This window comes from Crocuta crocuta, unplaced genomic scaffold (assembly GCF_008692635.1).
Source record: "Crocuta crocuta isolate KB4526 unplaced genomic scaffold, BGI_CrCroc_1.0 scaffold130, whole genome shotgun sequence".
Taxonomy (NCBI): domain Eukaryota; kingdom Metazoa; phylum Chordata; class Mammalia; order Carnivora; family Hyaenidae; genus Crocuta; species Crocuta crocuta.
Genome location: NW_027527920.1, coordinates 1,333,411 through 1,355,595, shown reverse-complemented (window position 1 = coordinate 1,355,595; position 22,185 = coordinate 1,333,411). Strand labels below are relative to the sequence as shown.

Below are 22,185 nucleotides of genomic sequence, written 5' to 3'. Positions count from 1 at the left end.
CCTGGCCCTCGCGCGGGTGTTGTTTAACTGTCCTCAGTAATCCGATGCAGCTAAGCTATTTGCCCAAAGCCCCACAGCAAGCAAGCACCAGGGGCAGGGTCTGAACCCAGCTTTGCTCGACTGCAGAGCCCGAGTTCTAACCGCTGTACAGGACAGAGGAGAAGCAGGGCCAGTCCATGAGGGGAAGTAGCCCCGAAGAACACAGAGGCATGCGGGAAACCGGCACTTGAAAAACTGCAAGCAGCTCATTGCCTTGAATGGAAGCCGAGACCAGTGGAGACCAGGTTATGCTCTTTGTAATCCTAAAGGCCATCAAGGAACCACTGTAGCTTTCTTCTTCTTCTCTTTCTTTTCTTTCTCCTCCTTCTCTTCCTTCTTTTCATAAGAGCTTTTATTTTATTTTAATTTTTTAAAAATGTTTATTTAATTTTGAGAGAGAGAGAAGAGGCAGAGAGAGCGGGAAAGAGGATCCAGAGTGGGCTCCACACTGCCAGCAGTGAGCCTGACACAAGGCTCAAAGCCACAAACCGCGAGATCATGACCTGAGCTGAAGTTGGACGGTTAGCCGATTGAGCCACCCAGGGCACCCCTTTTAAGGTTTGTTTTTTTTTTAAGTTTATTTATTTATTTTGAGAGAGAGAGAGAGAAAGTGAGAGTGAGTGCATGCACATGCGAGAGATGCAGGGGTGGAGAGAGAGGCAGAGAGAGAATCCCAAGCAGGCTCCTTACTGTCAGTGCATAGCCCGACGTTGAACTCAATCTCTCACAAACCGTGAGATCATGACCTGAGCCAAATCAAGAGTTGGATGCTTAACTGACTGAGCCACTCAGGTGCCCCTCCTAAGAGCTTTTAAAGCAGGAGGGTGACAAGCTATTTTGTGTTTGGTGTAAAGAATGGCTTACACTAGAGATTGGGGAGCTGAGTCAGAGAGAACAGAGTCCCAACCCTGATCACACACTGAGCCCTGACCTTAGTCACGCACTGATCCTGGACCCTGGTAACATAATGACCCTGGACCCTGACCACAAACTGAGTCCTGACCCTGGTCACACACTGACCCTGGACTCTGGTCATAGACTGAGCCCTCCCTTTGCACTAGACTGAATCCTATCCTTGGCCTCTTCCTGAGCCCTAACTCTGAGTGTAGACTAAACTTACGCAGCAGCTGAGTCCTTATCTCATCCAATTATCCTAGAAATGCCACTGATCACTGGGGCAGTCTGACAAGAGAACGGTTCACTCAATACAGATGTTCTCTATTGCTGTGTCTGTGACCTTGAGCTTACATCTTTTTTTTTTTTTTAATTTTTTTTTTAATGTTTTTATTTATTTCTAGGAGAGAGAGAGAGACAGCGTGAGCAGGGGAGGGTCAGAGAGAGAGGGAGTCACAGACTGAAACAGGCTCCAGGCTCTGAGCTGGCAGTCAGCACAGAGCCCGATGCGGGGCTCGAACCCACGAACCGCGAGATCATGACCTAAGCGAAAGTCGGACGCTTAACCGACTAAGCCACCCAGGCGCCCCAGCTTACATCTTTAAAAAGCAGAGAAGTGGGGCGCCTGGGTGGCTCAGTCGGTTGGGCATCCAGCTTCGGCTCAGGTCATGATCTCACAGTTCGTGGGTTGAGCCTCACTTCGGGCTCTGTGCTGACAGTTCAGAGCCTGGAGCCTGTCTTCGGATTTTGTGTCTCTCTCTCCCTCTGACCCTCCCCTGCTCATGCTATCTCTCTTTCTCAGAAATAAATAAAAAACATCAAAAAAAATTTTTTAATAAAAAAATAAAAAGCAGAGAAGTGTCAGCTTTCTCATGACAGATGACTGGACAGTGCTTGCTTTGTACCTGATGAACTAAGGATGAAAAGGAGCACAAAGAGGTGGGGGAAGAGAGGAAAGTGAGTTTCTAGAACATTAAGCTGCTTTTTGCATAATGAAGGAAGCTCTCATTACAAACCTGTAGCTCACTGATAACTGGGTGGGGGTGGGGGAGCACCGAGGGACAGCCTGGAGTGGGTGTGCTCAGCTGGGCCTCTAAGAGACAGCTCAGACCCTGTGCCCTCCCACAGCCACACCCAGGTAGGGTCTTAGTGAGAGGAGGTCTGAAGAGACCAGCTAAGCAGGTCAAGTGCAGCCCAGCCCAGCCCTCACTGGTGCCCAGCCCCTCCTTTTGGAAAGATTTTAGGTGTCATGACCCCCACTCTGGATCTGGAAAGAGTGTTTAAACCATGGGGGCAAAGACAGCTGTTGAAGGTCTAAGCAGGGGTGAGAGACTTACTCATTCAGCACATATTTGCTGAGAACCTGGGCCAACTCCCAGGAGCACATGAATGATTCCTGCCCTCAAGGGGCTTGCAATCTACTGGAGGAGGCAGCTGTGTGGGGAAAACAAACCCCACTGCAGAAAGGAGGGTGGATCAAATGTATGTTCTGGGAGAGGCAGGAAGAGGAAGAGATGGCAGGATAAAGATGAGCTGAGGGCAGGGGCGCCGGGGTGGCTCAGTCAGTTGAGTGTCTGATTCTTGATTTTGGCTCAGGTCATGATCAAACAGTTCAGGAGATCACGCCGCTTGTCGGACAGTACAGGGCCTGCCTGGGATTCTGTTTTTCCCTCTCTCTCTGCTTTTCCCTGTGTGCATGCCCTCTCTAACCAAATAAATAAATAAACATTAAAAAAAAGAGAGAGAGAAACTGAGGGCAGGTGGGAGAAGCAAAGGAATCAGACTTGCATGCCTGAAGGAGCCAAGGTCAGTGACTGGGGGCCGCTAGGGGAGGTAGCCGGGAGGCGGGGGTCTGTGGGGGCTGGTGAGTGCCCATCCCACCTGGAGGGGGTCCCGGCTGCTCCGTTTCTGCTGGTTCCATGTGGGGTACCAGCCCCATATTGTCATATCTTTTTTTAAGCCAAGTTTTTAGAGCAAAATTGAGGGGATTTTTTTCCCCCAGGAAAACTGAAATCTGTATTTTTATGTAAAATCCACTTACAAAACAAAACAAATGTGTAGGGAGCAAAACAGGTGTGCAGGCCACCAATGTGCAACCTCTGCATGAGAGGAAGAGAAATGCCCAGGAACATTGGAGGGAGAGTAGGGTCAGCTTGGCTGGGGGCAGGTATCTCTGGGCTAGGAAAGTTCTCAGAGCGCCCCCTCTGGGGCAGGAGGACCTTCTGCAGCTTTCCTGATCAGCTCCCCTCCAAAGTGTGAGCGCAAGAAACCCTTCTATGAGGAAACCGGAGGGAAGGGCCTGAAGCGAGCTTTCCTTTTGAGAAAGGCAGGAACCCAAGGGAGACCCATTTGCTGAGTGGGCAAGAATATATTCCGTGCCTGGGGCTCACCCTGAAAGACCCCTACTCTTGCCTATACCAGATTTGGGGTGAAGTCCATGGTGAGAGGCATGGTGCCTCCTTCTTGGGCACGGGGGGTCACTGGAGTGGACCACTTGTAAAAGGAGTGTCAGGCTGAGCACCCCTGGGCCTTGTCCTAGAGCTGTCTCCTCAGCAGGCTGATCTCTTGGCTCATGCTCCTGGCTCCTCTCCTAGACACCTCTGGTATCCCCGCCCCCCACCCCATGCCTCTGGGATCACAGGCCGCACCCAAATGTCTTCTTCTGGCACAGGCCAAACTGGGCTCATCACCCTGGGACTCATCCTCTCTTAACTGTTGGTAACTCTCCACTGTCACCCTGGGTCTCTGGGGCAAATACACCTTCTCCCAACACTGTCCCCAGAGGGAGTGGTCAGTTTTCGGGGCCAAGGGGGAGACATGGTACCAAGACTGCTGGCTATGAGCAGGTACCAGAGTTCTGTTCTGTCCCCTGCACTCCTGGGCCACCAGTGAGCATCTTCCCTTCCCTGCCTCTCCAAAGTAGATACAGCATTACAACCTCCTTTGGGACCCTTCTCACAATCAGTGTACTGCTTGGCTCGGGGAAAATTCTCCATCCCTATAAAAGTCTCCTAGGAAGGCTCTATCACTGACCATAAAAAAAACCTACAAAAATCAGGGTCCCCAGGCCTTCTCCCACTGTTCCTCTACAGGCTGGGGCCTGTACGGACCCCCGCCCTGTGTTGCCTTCTTGAGGGTGGAGGACAGGTGGGGTAGAGCTGGTTCCTGGAGACTGGGGCTCTGTGGCACTTCTAAGATAGCAGGCGACAGGAAGCATGCCCTGCTGGGTCCACACCACCATGTGGTTGCCTTCTGCCCAGTCCAGTAGGGATAGGAGAGGGAGCAGCCTGGACAGGGAACTGAGAGCCTCAGGCAGGTGAGCGAGATTGAGTGTTCCTGGTGGGATCCCATCAGGCTTGGGTGCCTGGGCATGGACAGCATTGGCCTGAGGATACCCACATCTGTCTCCTTGGTTGGCATGGCTGGGGACAGCTAAAGCGGGAGAGGTAGATGCTGACAGTGGCTGTGTTCCTCTGTGTAGTTGACTTTCAGGCCTGGAAGGTGGGCAGAGTCAGGTCGCATCAGGATCTCGGCTAGTTCGCCTGGAAGGGGGCAAATGTGGCCCCAGTGTCCCAACCCCCATCCTGACGGGAAAGGAAAGCTCAGTGAAAATGCACTGCAGGAGGGTTCTTTAAGTTGTTAAGGTACGATGACTTTCAAGGGCTTTAGCATATCTATTTTACTTACCAAGTTGCTCATCATGTGCTGTTCTTATCGGTTCATTAAAGTGGGTGCCTGTCATGATAGCCTCTATTGGCTAATGCATTACCGAGCTCTCTTAAATCTATTCTCCCAGTCTCAGACTAGACGGGAAAGCCGGATTCCTTCTCCCACAGTCCAGAGGATGCAGTGGATCTGAGCAGGTGCTCCCGTCTTTCCAAAATGGCACCAATGTGCACCCTCCGCTGTAGCGAGAACTCTTTCTGCTGTCCGCCGAACCACTGCCCAGCCAACTTTGTCAAGTTCCGCCGGCCCCAGTGCCCCTGCAGCCCCCTTTTCCAGCTGCCCAACTTCTACTCCATTGCAAATGCATTCCATTTCGAGACCTTCCTCCTCCCAGAAGCCTTTCCTACATACTCTAGCCCCTAACAAATGCCAGTTCAACCCAGACCAGAAAGGGTGAGGGCCTCATTCCCCAGGCTCTGCTGGAGAGCTGAGAAGGGGAAAGGTTACTCCGGACCTGGAGCTGTGGTCTGCTGGTCAAGCAGGCAGTGTCTCGGACCCACAGGGAACTGGGGGTGGGTTCTAGGAGCCCTGCCTCCTGCTCCCTGAAGCCTGAGGGGCGGAGTCGCAAGAGGTGGGGCCTGAGCTCTGGCAGGGGCAAGGAGGGGTGGATCTGTGGTCTGGCAATGTCTCAACTTGTAGGGGTTCTGGGCCACCCAGAAGCACGTGGGAAGCACGAAGTCTCCATCCACATCCTGTTTCTGTACTTCGGAGCTGGCTATCAGGGACAGGGTACTGTACCTCTCTGGGTCTCAGGTTCCTCATTTGTAAAATGGTAATCATCCCAGTTACCTGGAGGGGGCGCCATAGATGGAGTAGGGAAGATTATTTACATATGGTGTCTAACATGCCACGTAATAGTAGCTATTCTGTGAACAGTAGCTCTGATACCGTGTTAATAATACTAGCCGTGTCAAATCCCCACCTCCACCAATTTCTGACCACGCCACTTGGAACACATTCCTTGTTCGCTCATTAGCATCCTCACCTATAAAATGAAGATTGTGTTTCATCCCTTTATTCAATAAATAATTGTTGAGCAACTTATTATGTGCTGGGCATTGCTACACCTGTCGTCTCCTGCTAGTTCGAAGATGCAGCATAGTACCTGGCATATACTAGGTAGTCAATAACTGTCAGTGTCCTTACACAAGTCACAGCTGGACAATGGGAGAGAGAGGGGTTGGCACAGAGGAAGGGAACTCAGGAGGAGGAGAAGGAGGAAGGATGGGCCTGCCTTGAAATCCCAGCTTCCTCTCCACCATGTTCCCCTTCTGTCAACTTGGCTTCACTCTGCCTCCAAGGGTGGGGGGTGGTGCTTGAGTCTCTGAATTGCTTTCTGTCCTTTCTGCCCAGGCCCCATCAGATCACTTGTGTAGACTAGATCACCTGTCCATTCCCTTTAACATGGGGACAGTGGTGCCTCTTTATTCTCAGTCACTGGGGACCATGTGCCCACCTCATTAAGAGTGGTCTCCTCATCAGGCTGTTCTCCTGCCTCATGCACCTGGCTCCTCTCCCAGGGACCACAGTCGGGACCCAATGTCACCTCTGGGTTCTCAGCACTGAAATTTCCCACCCTTCCTTTTTGACCTCGCCCAGCCACACCAGACCAGATCCTCACAGGGGTGTTTGGTGTGAGTGTGCATAAGCAGTGTGAGGCCTGACACGTTTGAGGTCTACAATAAAAATTGATTGAATGAATCCACAACGGATGCCCCCTTTGCGAAGGGGGCTCATTCATTCAATGAACAAACATTTGTCGAACTCATAAGCCATTCGGTGCCAAGCTCTGTGTCAAGAGCCGTGACATTTGCATCAACAATAGCCAAGCTCTCCAAAGACCAGATGTCGTTCACAGGTTTCCTGCTCTCAACACTGCCCCATCCCCACCGGGCCACCTGGCTCTCAGACCCCCAGCCCCTCCCTCACCCTCAGAGACCAGACCATGGCTCCATCACCAATTTTGGCTGCAGCAGGTGTTCGAGTGTCAACTCATTGAGTTTGGAGTCCAACCCTCATGCCATAACTCACCCTGTCCTTTAGGTGAGTTAACCTCTCAGAGCTTCATTGTCCTCACCTGGAAAATAGGTATGACTAAAATTGCTTATCTCATATTTGCTGTGAGGAATAAATGAGATAAGGCGTATGCTCAGAACACTGCGCAGCGCATAGTGCATGCTCAGTGAATGTGAGCTGTTTATTACGGTTATGACCTCTCTCTGCCACATGCACCCACCTCCCTCCCCGTCTGCCCCAGCAGCGTTCAGCACAAGCCTGAGTACACAGTAGGTGTCTAGTGAAATGATTTTCTGGAAACGAGGGGATCCGATGGATATGGTGGGCGAGGAAACCCAGAAATGGGCAGAGGTCTGGAGGTGGGGGTGAAGGGCAGTGAGGGACTGTCCATGGAGGAGCAGGGAGGTCTGGAGGAAGGTCTCAGGGATGGCTGTATCTGTTGGAAGGACAGGGAGCTCACTACTCAGCAGAGGTGCATTCCATGGCTCGACAGCTCTGACGGCCACAGCTCCTTTTGGCCACATTCTGCATTTCACATCATAAGCAAGCCATGGGGATCCCACGCCACTGTCAGGGAGGTCCAGACTGGGTGTGGTGTAATTGCAAGAGGAGTCCATTACATTTTTGGTCTTCTAGAATCTATACCCATTTCCCTCTTCCAGGACCCCCTGGCCCCTCTGGCTCATTTGAGGCAAGTACCCGGATGGTGGGCCCAGGGACCAACTGACAGATGTCAGCCATGACCACGTGTAATCGCAGAGCCAGAGTGGGTGTACGTAGGGGTTCTGGGAGAGGACAGAGCCTTACCCAGGGCTCTCTCAGAGATCTCTGGCTCTGGGCCTCAGTTTCTTCCTCAGTGAAATGGGGATCATTCTGTAGGTTTCTTTTCCCTGACTGCTGTAAAGATGAGAGGCTGTAAGTCTAAAAACAATCTTGCCATTGGAGAGGAAGAACCAGTCTAGGAGATAAAGGTGGATGTCTTCCCTCTTAAATACACAGAACAAACTGAGGGTTGCTGGCTGGGTATTGGGTGGGTGGAAGGGCACAAGGGGCTCAGGGCATTAAGGACGGAACTTGTTAGTATGAGCACTGGGTGTTATATGGAAGCGATGAATCACTAAATTCTATTCCTGAACTTATTATTTATACTGTATGTTAACTAACTTGGATTTAAATTAAAAAAAAAAAAAAACTTATAGGACAAAAAGTAGATGGGTGGTTACTTGGGAAAAGTGAAGGGGGGTGAAAAAGAAGGGTTATTGAGAGGTAATGAGGAAACTTCTGCGGTGACAAATATGTTCACTACCTTGGCTGTGGTAACGGTTTCACAGGTGTGTACATACGTCGAAATCCACCAGATTGCACACTTTAAGGATAGGCAGCTATGGTACCTCGATAAAGCTGATACTTTATACCTCAATAAAGTTGTTTTAATATATATAAAAAAGAAGTGAATGACTCCCCAGAGCTGGGTGTGCTGGGCACGGTCTCACTGCCCCCTCCTCCTGGGCACACGGGGCAGAACCCAGCTGGCCCCTTCCTCAGGGCAGCCCCTGGCATTCATCCTCTGAGCCACGTCCTAGACACTGCACTGCCGGAGGGAAACAGAAGGGCTCAGACCCTTGGCTCTTGTGCGGGGGCCCGGGCGGACCTAGCACAGTGCACCTTACCCATGGATTTCCACCCCGTGGCTAGCTCTCTAGGACTCTGACCCCAGCCCAAGCCTGAGGCGAAAGCCCCACCCTGCAGCCCACACAGCCTGGGCCTGGCCCGTATCAGGACGGCCTTGGCCTTGGCTCCAGGCAGCCTGCACAATCCTGTCTCCCCTCCGGCAGGGGCAGTTGGTCGGGCCCTCCTAGGCACCCCTGTGAGGAGCAGAGACCCTTCCCAACGGGTCCCGCTGGGCTGTAAATCTGCTTTAATTGAAATGTGCAGCAGCCGCCCCACCCCCCAACCGAGGATTGACGTCCTTACTGTGATGTCGCCAACACCTCCCTGCTCTGAGCGCGTGGTAGTGTAGCGAGCTGATGTGGGGAACAAAGCAGAGCAGTGACCCACGGACAGCTCCCAGTCGATGGGAGTGACTTCTTTCCCACACCTCCCTTAGTGCTCCTCACCCTGGAAAACACTGGAATCCAGGTTGGGGTCACACTGACCACAGTGCCTATCCAGTGCCTTTGTGCTTCCCAAGTGCTTTCACATTTCTCATCTTGTCAAGGCCCCACAGCAGCTGGTGAGGTAGGTGAAGTCTATCAGACCCATTTTAGAGATGAGGTAGATAGGCTCAGAGAGGCAAATGGGCTTGCCCAAGGTCACACGGCTGCTAAATAGCAAAGCCAGGTATAGCCTGGGAACCACACACTCATGGGAGGCAGGGCAGCACAGGCTCTGTGACCTTGGGCCAGCGACTTAACATCTCTGAACCTCAGTCTTTTCCTCTGAAAAATGGGGCTAGGAACAGTTCCTATCACATCAGGTTATTGCAAAGATTACATGGGATCATACTATAAAACATACTTAGTATAGGAGTGACACAGAGGCCTGCTCAGTAAATGGGAGTGATGATCATGATTATTATCTCCAGGATATCCAGATGCTGTGCCTGTGTCGGCCACACCCCAGATGAGGCCTTGTTGCCTGTAGGCCCCTCTTGCCTTTAGCCCTGGATCGCAGCCCCACAGCTGCTCTCTCACACGGACCTCAGGTCTGCAAGGGGCCCAGTCAGTGGCCGGCTGAGGCTCTGCCTCGAGTCTTCCATCCCTAGAGGACAAAGCTGAGGAGAGGAGCTGGAACGATGGTGGGGGGTCTAGTCTCTCCGAACAGACCCCTTCAGAATCTACTTTGGTCCTCGGGGGTCTGTTCCTTCTCTGTGTCCTGGGGAACCCGGAGATGGAAGGGGAGTGGGGTGGGGTCGTGTATCTCCAGGCAAGTCTGCCTTTGGGACGGAGAGGCACAGGTCTGCCTTGGAGTGGAAAGCATGAGGGTTGGGGGGTGGGGGGTGTAAGTGGTCCCAGGCCCAGCTGGAGTGATGCTACCCCTGGGCCCTCAGCCCTGCAGTCAGACCTATGGTTAGCCCTTGGCCTTGGACACTGCTCCTGTGAGCCTGCTACCTGTTGATGGGTCCCCTCTGGGACGGGGCCCAGGCCAGCAGCTGGACTCTGCCACTGTGCCCAGGGGCCTCAGAGGACTCCCAGGTTAGACCTGGGTTAGACCCAGGTCCCAGGTTAGACTCTCCCACCAAATCAACATGCTTTTGGATCCCCGTTTCAGGGGCCTGGCAATGAGAAGGAAGGGAGGGAGGGTCTGGCCGCACCTCGGGGGACCTAGATGGTGAGTAGGCATCTCTGTGTCTCAGATGAGCTCTGTGAAAGCTTTGGGGCCTTCGGGGCTGGATCCTTAGCGTTTTAAAATTTTATTATGACTGCGTTTGTTTAAAGAAATATATATGTATATATATATATATTTATTGCTCTGTGTGCCCACTGCCCCCCAGCCCCCTCCCCAGCCCCTAGTTTTTCCCCTTCGCTTTCTGTCTGGCAGCCGTGTAGGGCAGCAACGTCTGCGTGCTTTTGTCTGACACTGTCTGGGTGCTGCTGTTCCTGGTGACCCTACGGGTCTGCTCAGGGGCCAAGGTGGGGCCTGAGCGGCGGCTGCTCCCTGGGGAGCGTCTTGGCTTGTAGGGAGCCGGGGAGGGCTTGAGGGGGCCCGCGTGAGCCTCTGTACGGGGAGGCTCTGGGGACAGGCCCACCTCCTCCTCTGTCGCCTCCTCCTCGCCGTCCCCTTCCTCGTCGTCACAGCATAGGGCGTGGTAGAGCACTTTGTCACTGAACCGCACCCTCTCCCGCGTGCCTGGGGTCCGCTGGGCCAGCTGGCCCTTCGCAGGGCCGGCGCTGAAGGCCTCCTCACTCGAGGAGTCCGGGGTCTCCACTCGTGGCCCGTTGGGGATGGGCATGCCTCCATTCATGAGCTGGTAGTCGGGGCCTGTCACTGGCCGGGTCGACTCTGGGCCGTCCACGGAGTCCGAAGGGGTGGATACATCCAGGAAGGAGCAGAACTCCCAGCTGTCCGAAAGGATGTCGGCTGTCATGAAGTCTAGGTGACCCAGGTCGAAGGGGCCGCCCACGCCCGCCTTGTCACTGCTGGAGGTGCTGCTCACAGTGGCCGTGGTCCAGTCGTCTGGCTCTAGTTCAAAGTCGAAGTCTGAGGTTAGCTTGTCGATCTGGCTTACCACCTGGCCAGGGAAGGAGAGATGAGTGAGGGGGGCNGTGGCTAGAGGACGGTGACTGGGCCTGAGGTCACTGGTTCATTTGCCCCATTGAGGGCCCACGTGGGAGGAGCCTGAGAAGAGCTCATCTGGGCCATTCCCCCATTTTCTATTCCTCAGTCCCTCCTTTCAGCACCCCAACCACGCACACACCCCTTTCCCCCAAAGCCAGATGCTGTCCTGGTGCCCAGAGCTCCATCTTCCTTTGATTAAGAGGCGGCTGACACTCTGGCAAGGCCACTCAGTGGAGAGATGGGCCGACTACACCCCTCTGGAGAGGATATGATATGGGGTGACCATGAGGAAGACTCTGGCCAGGTTTTCTTTTTTTTTTTTTTCCTTTGGATTTTCTTTTACNTATGTGCAAACATACGGTATCTGTCCTTCTCTGCCTGACTTATTTCACTCAGCATAACACCCTCAAGTTCCATTCACGTTACTACAAATGACTCTGGCCAGGTTTTCCAGAGCATTCTGGTGCGGCCTGTGCCGTGGGTCAGTGACAGCCCCCCAGGGGTCCCCATCAGGAGACCCCCACATACCCCGGAGCTTCCTCCTTCCTTCCCTTTCCTGCCCCCTGATGAGTGGAGATCAACTCTGGCTCACTGCGGACGGAATATGACAAGCATCATTTGGTAAGCAATAAGAAAACCCTCCATCCTGGGCCCAGAACCGCTTATTACATGCACTCGGGGCTGGGGTGGGGCAGCTCGGCCACAGAGATCGCTGCACCCCGCCCACGGCCACATGAAGCCACTCCCTGCCTCTATACAGGCGGCCCTGCCTCAGGGCACTCCCTCGCCTAGGCCCTGTCAGTGCAGAAGCCAGGGATGAAGACAGTGAGGGGGAAAGGGAGACCCCACCAGAGAGCGCAGAGAATGGGCAGAATAAGAGAAGGGAGAACCGATTCAGACCAAAACCAAAAACAAGAGTAAAGCAAGGGGACCAAGAGACCCAAGGACAAGACATACACAGTGAGTCCCCAGGCTCCCGGCGCTTCTCTGGGGTTCTTCTCCTGGGCTCAGAGCAATCATGTAATGAATTAACTAAGGAAGCCCCTCATCCAACAAACTGGTATGAGGCTGACTGCTGTCCAGTGATGTGCTCGGTGTTTGGGGAGGAGTGGGGGTGGGGAATGTCCCCAAGTGCAAGATGAAAGCAAGGGCATAAGCAACAGGCCAGTGGGTGCGTGGATCAGTGAGAAGTTTACTTGGTTAGGAGTCAGGGGGTCCGACATGGGTGGCCTGGTCAGTCATTTTCCCTCTGAGGTCTCACTTTCTCAATCTGTAAATGGGGGAGGTTGGGTGAATGGTTTATTTCCAAGGCTCCTTCCATCTCTGAGATTCTGGGACCCCAGGTCTGTAGAGAGGGCTTGAGAAGCTGTTTGGGGTGTCCATGCCTAGGGGTGCCCACTCCCCATGGCCCCAGCCCCATGGGTGGCGGGAACACTTGGCTGGAGCCTGCAGAGCTGGGGGAGTCAAGGCGCTTGGGTTCTAGATTCAGCTTAGACGTTGCTCTGTGTGTCTTTGGGTAAGTCACATAACCTCTCTGGATCTCAAATCTCATTTGCCATCAGTTGAGTACAATGACTCCAGCCCTACCATCCTCACCAGTGCTCTCACTGAGGAATGATGAGAAGGGCAGTAAAAGGGTTCTGTGAGGGCACCGGTGATAAAAACAACATCATCTCCCGTCCCTGAGCACCAACTAAGTGTTAGGCTTTGCACCCATGAGATCATTATCTCCTGAGCTTCTAGAAGATGCACCCAAGGCACCTGGAGGGAGCTGAGATTCCCACCCCCTCCCGCTGCTCCCCTGCAAGACTGCCCACCCCCGCGAGGTGCCAGGTGCCACTGCAATGTCTGGGGTTGGGCAGGAAATGAGGACAGAGCCCCACCTCCAACCTGGCAATCCCTTCTTGTGCCCCCCACCCCTGAGTGACTCCCCCTACCTCAGAGAAGCTCATATTCCCCAGGGGCCCCTGGTCAACCCAAGCCCCACCTGAGGGCTGGGGGCCCTGGCCCAGAGTAGGGGCTCTCAAACCAGAGTGGGCTGATGCACACCATGTAGGTCCCGGGTGGAGCTTAAGGAGGTACATATTCAACATGCTTTCAGGCACTGCACTGCTGATCCAGGGCCATCCTTCGAGGACCAGTGGCCTACGGGGCTGGGGATTAAAGCTGGTGAAGGCATAGCACCTCAGGGCACTGCCAGGCCCAGGGGAGGCCCTGAGTCTCTGGGGCAGCCACACCCTCAAATTAGACTCTGCTGATCAAGTTGAGCCTGAGCCTTCCGCTGCGGCAGCACGGGGACACAGCTAATAGAAATGTCATGAAATGACCGGGGGTTACCACACAGGGTTGGCTGAGGCCAGGCCAGGCCCAGAAGCTGGGCTCCTGTTGCCCTGTGAGGAAGACCCAGGGTGCACAGGGCAGAAGCCCTAAAGCTGTCAGGCCCGGACACACTCTGTCCCACCCAAGAACTTCTGGCTGGCCACCTGCTCAGGCAGCCTTCACTATCAGGCCCTTTCCCTTCTCCATTAGACCGCCCTTCTCTGTCCATCCTGGGTGGGGGGAGGGACAGGACAGAGGGGAGGCTTGGGTTCAAATCCCAAGTCGGCCACATCTGGTGATTTTCTCTCCCCACATCTCTGTTTCCTCCTCTATAAAAGTGGGATGACAATCCTCTCCTCACCAAGGTGATGGGGACTTAATAGATATGAATGTGATTTAAACTGTAGAATCAGCACAGCCATGCACTTAAGAACCTGGACTCTGGAGTCAGGCCTAGCCAGGTGCAACCCAGGTCTCACTGCTGACTGGCTGTGTGACCTTGGCCAAATTACCCAGCGTCTCTGTGCCTGTGTCGTCATAAAGGGGAATTCTGGTAGTACCTACTTGATAGGGCTTTTGTAATTAATGACTTGATGCACAGAAAGCAGGTAGAACAACAAAGACTATCAATACCCACTGTGCACCAATGGGTGCTAATGTATAACTGGGCCCCTGGCACCGGGCCCAAGAGCTGATGGGAGTCAGTTCTTCACCAGTGGAACGACATCCTGATGCAGACATTTCAAATGCTTGTGACAGAATCATGGGACATATTGGGTATTCCAAATCCCAGCACATGGGTGGCACCTATGTTCCCTAAAGTACAGACAGAGCAGGAGCAGAAGAGGTTCTAACAGCCAAACGGTAATGACATTCAAAGGCAAATTGGGCCCAAACCATTAGGGGCAGGCACTTGATGAATGACATAAGTGAGGGTCAGAGGAATGATGTGCCAAGGGCACCCAGCCTATCTGCAGGGCCTGGGTCCGTCCACAAACCCCACCACCTGTCCTTATACCTCATTTCGTGGGGCCAGAGGGGAGGGTGGAGGAGAGGCAGGCCCCACGTTACCTGCCCCTCTTGCTTCAGATGCCTTGAAATCTGTGATTTCTCTCTGAGATTTAATAATCATTTTGCCTACATATAATTTAGGATTGTCTTGGAGTACGGGGAAATAATTATATATACAGAAGGAAAAAGAGGGGGAGAGAGAAAACAGAGAGAGAAATGACAGCATGAAAATTACAGAATCCTAGAGCCTCAAAGCCAGAGGACTGGAGACGCTGCTGACTTCACCCCCTCACTGTGCTTGCTGCAGGGCTGGGCGGGGGGGGGGGCACTAAGGGCCAGAAACTGGAAGGGGCAGAGCTGAGAGCCCAAGTCAGGGGTCCTGACTCCTGGGCCTGGCACCTTAAGAACAAGAGTTAGCCAATCTAGAGCGGGGAAGAAGGGACACGAGAAAGGAAGGGCTGAGGGGCCATGACACACCTGCTGGGGAGTCCAGGCCCTGTCCCAAGGGTGTCCCCAACCTCTGTCCTCCTCACAGCACCAGCAACCTCACCTGAACAGCTGCACCCATCGGTTGGCAGCTTCCTGCCCAGCTCCTGCTACGCGCCGTATTCAGGGCGCCTCATTGTCAGCCAACAGGACCATGTCACCCCTCTGCTTCCAGCACTTTCCTGCTCCCCAAACTCCTGAGCATCTCAAACAGAAGCCCCTACCAACTCGGGCCACAGGTCCTTTTCTCTCCAGCAGGCAGCTACCACCCTGCCAGGCAAGCTTCCTCCCCAGCTCTACCCACTCGGGGGCGAGCCCACTTCTGCCTCTGGGCCTCACCTGGAACACTCCCTCCCTTGCTATTCGCCCCATCTCACTTCCATCAGGAGTCTTCCCTGAGCCTCCGTGGAGGACAGGCTCCCTGTCATAGGTCCTCAAGGCACCTTTCCTTAAAATATTTTCCAATATTTATCACAGCTGCAATTTTGTATACATATAGGTTATATGATTGGTGTCTTCCCACTAGACAGTAAGCCCCATGAGGGGTGGGGGACTGGGAACGTCCCACCCACCAGGGCACCCCTAGTTAGGGACAGGGATTCACACACTCCTCATAAGTACAGCCGCTGGATGAGTGGATGAGCTGAGACAGAAGTCATATAAAAACTGCTGGGGGCTTCTTTTCTGAGGAGTTCCATGGTCCTGTCTCGCCCGCCCCTGCCCCGCCCCCCAGCTCAGGCTGAGCCCCCACTCCAAGAAAAGCACATAAGGCCCCAGAGCCAGGACTGAGGGCCCAGAAGTCCCAGAGCCGGCATCTCCCTCACCTCCGGCCCCTTCACCTCGCTTGACAAGTGGCTACCTCCTCCCCTCCCGCCCGGTTCCCCAGGCAGCTGGTTACATAACTGGGGATCTGCATTATTTATGATCACTGATTATTTTTTAATTCTGTGATTATGTTATTTATTGTCTTCCTGGGGGGCTGTGGAGCTGGGGAGGGGGGAGAGAGTTGACTGTGATTCATGACTCTCATCCCGCAATTTGGCCTAATTGGCCAGGGAGCTTCGTGAATCTGTCCAGAGGAGAACGGAAAGGGAAAAGGGAGGAAAGGAAGGTGAGGGAAAAGAAAAAAATAATAAGAAGAACAAATCCGCACAATTCTTGCTGAGCTGCGGGTGATGGCGCTGACCCACTTTGGCACAGCTCCGTGGTCCCCAGCCTCTCCTGCCCCAGCTGCTTCTTGGCTGGGCCACAATCATCTCATGGCCGTACGGCCCGTGCCTTTCCATGCCACCTCGTAGGCAGCACCTTGCTGATGAGACCTGCACAATTGCCACCGGTCCTGTTCCCCATGGAAATCAGGCAGGGGGGCGCTCCCTGGCCACCCCAGGTAGGCAACTGTGCTCCTAAGCTATGTCCCATCCAAGAGTCAGTGATGATGTGACAGACACTGATGGTGACCCCGAGGATCATTTTTGAGTCCCCATGCTGAGTGACGTCTTGCGGAGGAGGGGGAGGAGGAGGCCAAGTATCTGCTTAAGGTAAGCTCAACATCTAGGGGTCCTTACCCCTGCCCTTGGGGTCCCCCAGCTGGTGAGCACCAGGGATTCCCGTGGGGAGGCAGATTCCCACCCAGAAACACAAGCAGGAGCTTCCTGGAGCAGGCATGGGATTCTCACTGAGGATTAATCTGAATTTCATACCAAGCCCTGCAAGGCTCTTTGTAATCTAGCTCTCTCTTGGACTTTCTTCCTGCTTTTTTCCTCCCGGTTCACTCCACTCCAGCTGCCCTGGCTCCCTTGCTGATCCCCAACATGCCAAGCGCACATCCACACGTCCGCCTCAGGACCTTTGCACTAGCTGCTCCCACTGCCTGGAAGGCTCTTCTCCCGGCTACCCATTTGTCTTGTACCTTCCTCTCCTTTGAGTCTCTGTTCAAAAGGCATCTTATCAGAGACCCCATCCCCCCATCACTGTCGCTCTCTACCTCCTTCGCTGGAAGAGGGTGGGACTGCCATCCTGCCAAAGATACTGAAGTGTGCCAGCCAGGAGGCCAGGGTCCTGGCTCTGACCACTCTGATCAGGGCTAAGAAGCTGATGCGACTCCAAGAATATCTCCTTAATAATATCTAAAAGATGGGGAGCTAATCTTGTGTCCATCACTGTGCTAAGTACTTTATACATAGTATCACATTTAATTCTTACAACAGCCCTGGGGCTGGTGGGGAGGCATGAAATTCAGTATCACCATTTGCCAGAAAATGGAAACCCAGAAAGGTGAAGTAACTTTCCCTGAGCTCACCCAGCTAGGAAGGGGAGGAGCTTGGATTTGAACTAGAGACCTCTGGCTGCAGAGCCCATGTTCTTGGCCTCTAGGCTGTGCTGCATCTCTATCGAAGCTGAGATTCGCAGAATTTTAAGGAGCTGGGAGGGCCTGCGGGGACTGGCCTGGCATCCTGGAGTACTGGGGAGCCTAGGAGGGATGAGGGCTAATTAATGACTGACAGTCACATCCCTCTGGAGCACACTTTCAGCTTTCAAAGCACGTTTCCCTTCTTCACCTCACTTAGTCCATGAAGGTTTTTCCTAACCCATGGGACAGAACTTGCTCCCTAGGACCTGGGGAGCCAGTCACAGGGCTGTAGCAGGGGGTTGGGAGGGCGAGGGAGGTATGGGAGAGGGATCTCCAAAACCTTTAGGGGTGTAAGTGGTAGCCTCCCTTACCGCATGCCAAGTCCTTGATAAACCCTTGCAAGACCATCTGAGATGTGAATGATTAGCATCCCCATTTCAGAGATGAGCAGACTGAGGCTCAGGAGCCTCGGGAGGAAGTGCTTTATGGTCTCCCATCTTTCTATGAATTTCAGGCTGAATGCTCAAGAGGACGAGGAGGGTCTGCCTTGATCAGTGGTGTGTGAGGCTAGGGAAGTGGAGCAGGGGTCGGCGGAGGAGGATGGCGGAGGGGGATGAGTGGACCTTGCTCCTTCAGTCAAGCATCCTGTGCTGCTCCCTGGAAGTCTTGCATATGAATCTCATCTTCACATCTCAGTGCTCTGCTCTCCTGATGAGAACCCAGCTGCTGAGCCCTGACGTGGTGGTATCTGGGGCAGAGAGTATGATGAGGGAAGAAGTGCCTGCCACCCTCTAGACCTTGCATCGACTCATGCCCCTGATGGAAAATGCCACACAAAGGGGCAGAGAGGAGCCAGGTAGATCCAGATTTATAAGCCCTCTTTCAGGATCAAGAGCCAAGATCACAAGTTCCAGGGACAGAGGGCTGCAACCCTTTTACCCCAAACCACTGCCTGGTACCCCCACTGGGCAACCCCATTCCTGACAGATCCCATCCCATAGGAAGTCAGTTATGGTGTCTCCTCTGCTGCCTGGGCCTCCCAGAGCCTTACCTGCTTTTTCCAACACCTGCTTCTGCCCATCCCCTCATGTCCAGACCCTGCCTGGGAACTGGTGTGTGGGGGGGGGAATCTCTGAGGCCTGCCCCCTCCCAGCTGGGTGCCATTGGCAGCGGGCAGGCAGTGGCATACGGGGTAGATGTTGGTTGCCATAGCAACCTGCCAAAGTCTTGGGTGGAGGCACATGGCCTACAGGGTGTGTAGGGGGAGGGAACTCATCTCCCTCGGTCCTGGCTCAGGCCTCTGGGCACCACAGCCTGTGACCCTGAGACTCTGCTGTTCAGGACACAGGACTGGATGAGTATATATACTGAGAAGGGAGACAGGGAACCTCTAAAAGATCTGCGAATAAATCCTAGTGCTTCTGATCTCTCTGCCTCATCCTCAAAAGGGCACCCCCTCAGAGCATCACCGCGTGAGCAGAAGGTGTCATCTCTAGAAGGCCCCTGTCAAAATGCAAAAAGGTCACCCGCTAGCCCACCTGCTCCAGCCTCAGAATAGGCAATAGGAACCTGAGTTCTAGGCTTTGTTATGCCACTAGTAGGCTGTGTGACCTTGGATAAGTCCCCAGGCCTCTCTGGGCCTCAGGTTCTTCAAACAGAAAATGGACCGGGCTGGTATGGGTGATCTGTGAGAGGTCTTGAAGCTCTTGGATGACTATGCTTGGGGGAACAGGAGTGGCAGATCTTAGAAGATGCAAAGTTGAGAGTAGGCTCTGCCATGTGGCTCCCAGGCTTAGAATCCAACCTGTCTCTTTTCTGGGCGGGCCTATTGGGGCACAGGTCCCATGCCCCTGCGCAAGACTGAGACTCTGGCTGGTTCCCATGGCCCTGACGGGCCCACGGGAACAGCTGGAAAAGGTGGGGTAGAGAGAGATGAAGGGGAGTGTAGTCCTTTGGACCAAGGAGTCTGGGGGTCACTCAGGGGCATCTGGCTTTGACCACAAGGCTGATTCTGGGCTGAGGGACTGCCCTGCCTCACCTCAGTTCGTGTTCCAGCCTCTCCACAAACCCTCTGCTTGGGACGCAGCCCCCTTCAAACATGCCCTGCTCCTTGGCTCTCAAGCCAGGCTGAAGTGGTTACCCACCATCACCCCCTCTCCTCAATCCTCCCGGAGCCCCCAGTTTCCCCACACAGCTGGCCGCGGAAAGAATGAACCCATAACTCCCATTCAATCACCCTCTCTGCCGTGTCCGCAGGGGCCCTGGTTACAGGGAGTTGAAATTTGCCTAAAGCCCACCTGGCCGGCTTAACGTCACCCAGTGGGCAAATTCAGGCCAGCGGCTCAGAACGCTGGTCATGCATTTTGGGCCCGAACACAGCCCAAGGGGCAGGGCTGAGGACATGTGTACCTCATTACCCCAGCGATGTGGGAAGCAGTAATTAAACCGGGCTCCACTTAGACAGACAGAGAGGGACACACATCCCAGCATCTCTGGATGACTTTTCAGCCTTGGCAAAAACATTCAGAACTGTAGACGGGGATGCACGCCTCTAGAGGAGATTCCTGCCCCTGCCAAGGTACCCAGGAGCTCCGGTACCCACCAACGGCTCCCAGACACAATCTACCTCAGGGCAGATGGCTTTAACATTTTCCTGGTTCAAGGGTTCTGAGTATCTGTGTGACTTGTAGAGAACACTCAGAGCTTCTCAGTAGGGCCAGAGCCCCTTCTGAGTAGGTCAGAGTCTGAGAAGCAGATGGCAGGGTCTAAAGCCAGCTTGGGCCCCAGAAGAGTGTCTCCCATTAAGAGGCTACGGTGGGATTTAGTCTATATTTGTCACCTTGGCAGCCTGGAGCGCTAACCACAGAACCGCGAGCCTACAACGTGCTGCCCAAGCCAACTCCGCAACCCGGAGGCCCCTCCAGTCTTGGCGAATGGTGAGATTTCTAGCAAAGCGGATTTGGGGAGAGGAGAATAAAGGAAGTCGCCAGCAAAGTGACACATGTGCACACAGCGTTGAGTACACATACACACTTAAACACATATGGGCATGTTCTGGTGCCGGGCCCAGGAAAACTGGCCTGGGGTCTGTCTGGCCCCTCACTCACCTCCCTCAGCTCCTTGGCCACCTCCTTGAGCTCTTGCAGGATGCCCTCGAGCTGCCCGATGACCATCTTCATCCGCTGCCGAATCCGCTCCCGCTGGCCACCGCTGCTGGGGTCGTCACTGGGCTGCCCGAGGTCCGGGGTGCCCCGAATGTTCATCCTTTACCACGTGGCTGCAGGCCTGCCCATATTCCCCCCAGCTGGGCACACGCTGCGTCTGCCTCCACGGAGCCCCCCTCGGCCAGGCAGAGCTCCACATCTTAACGGCCCCCCAGCCCACCCTGGCCCTGGGTGGCCCTCACCCAGCCCCTGCCCCCTGCCACCCCGCCTCCTCTGCCTCTGGGTGGGGAATGGGACACCCAGAGGAAGACAGAGTCTGACAGAGGGGGGTCAAAGTGAGGACACAGGAGAGCAGGGGGAGGGCCCTCGGGTCTCAGGAGTGGCCTCCAGGACTTGAAGTGCCTGAACGTGTGCTGAGCTTATCTCCGGCCCAGCCTGGGCACAGAGGCAGGGGGATGACGCTGCAGGGACTAAGGGTAGGAGATGCCCTTGGGATGGGGGAAGGCAGCAGTCATCCCTCACAACTCCTAGGCGGTTGCAAAGGCGGAGGTCTCCGGATGCAACTGACACCTGCAGAGGGACTGTGGCGGGGGTCTTCCAGATGTGGAGGGGGCTCCAGATGTGGGCAGCTCTGAAAAGGGAGCTGGGCAGAGGAGAAGGGCAGCCCCCTGCAGAGAGAGCAAGCCTGGCGTCAGCCATCCCAGGCTGCAGCACCAGCCGGCAATGCCGCTGCCTCCCTCCTCTCGCCAGCCTGCACCCTCCGTCGCTGGGGACGTTTTTCCTTGTGGGGAGGGGTGGTGGGGGCAGATGGTCTCCAGCACAGCCCCCTCTCTAGAAGGAAAAGAAGGAGCCCCTGCTCTGGAGGCAGAAGTCCTCAGCCTGGGACGGGGCACCCTGCCCCAGCAATCCCTGATCCCTGGGGGGTGCCTCCACCCCCCCCCCCCCCCCCAGCCAGGCCTGGTCCCGCAGGTTCTCCAGAGGGCCTCTCCAGCCTCTGTCTTCCCTCCCAGTGCCCCCAGGGTGCCCTCACTCGCAGCGGACCCTCCCTTCCCCAGCCCCGCCTTCCCTCGGAACCCCAGCTCCGCTCCCGGACTCACCAAGGGTGGGAGCACCGGCCTTCCTTCCAAGCAGCGTCGGGGGCCAAGCCCCAAGAGGATGCTGGGGGGCCCCCTCAAAGGCTCCCTAGGGCGGGCTTCTCTCTCTGGACCCTTCGGCCCCTGGCCTCAGGGAGGTCCTCAGAGCCGCCACGGGAGACATCTGGACGGTGGGAGGGGGCGGGGCCTCCGTGCTCCGAGGAAGGGGGGCAGGAAAAATCTCCCCCAACGCCCGCCGGGCTCCGGGGCGGGAACGAGCGACGGTCCGGTGGGCTCGTGGCTCCGAGGCCACAGGTGACCCGGGCGCAGAGCGACCAAGCAACGCCGGGCCGGTCCCAGAGCGTGAGCCAAAGTCGGAGGGCTCGGAGGGCGCCGGGATCCCCTCAGCCCACGCCCGGCATCCCCCGGGCTCCGCACAGTCCGGGATTCGTTCTGTCCAGTCCAGAGCGGCCGGNGCTGTCAGGGAAGGGGCCGGCCCTGCGCGCCGGGAGGGAGCTTTTAAAGCGACACACACGCCGCCCAGCGCCGAGCGCCGAGCGCGCGAGCCGGGGGTTCTCAGCACCCGGGTGACCGCGAGGGTCCTGCGCTCTCCGGGCTGAGTCGGACTAGCCCGGCGGGACTCTCTGCCCGACCTCGGGGCGCGGAAGGGCAGCGGGCGGGGGACTTGGCTCTTCCCGCCTTTCCAGGCAACCCTGCTGCCCCTTCCCCCCACTGCGGTGCACCCCAAGCGTCTCTTTTGGCTAAAGTTTCCCGCACCCAGACCCTCCCTTTTCTCCTTATCGTATCTCAGCCTACCCCAGGCCTTGCG

General features: G+C 55.2%; 1 protein-coding gene across 2 annotated transcripts; it reads right to left on the bottom strand.

Moving 5' to 3' along the window:
* Positions 1-10,173: 10,173 nt before the first annotated feature.
* Positions 10,174-21,825, bottom strand: INSYN1 (inhibitory synaptic factor 1). Of its 2 annotated transcripts, XM_077748481.1 has the most exons (3): positions 21,381-21,825; positions 20,227-20,951; positions 10,174-10,906 (listed from the first exon to the last, which is right to left on the bottom strand). In XM_077748481.1, exons 2-3 carry the CDS (start codon positions 20,380-20,382, stop codon positions 10,184-10,186), a joined length of 879 nt encoding a protein of 292 aa, XP_077604607.1. In that variant the 5' UTR covers positions 20,383-20,951; positions 21,381-21,825; the 3' UTR covers positions 10,174-10,183. The 2 variants fall into 2 exon arrangements, with proteins under 2 accessions (XP_077604607.1, XP_077604611.1); XM_077748485.1 differs by lacking the exons at positions 20,227-20,951; positions 21,381-21,825 and having other exon boundaries at positions 10,174-10,736; positions 10,832-10,897.
* Positions 21,826-22,185: the final 360 nt, after the last annotated feature.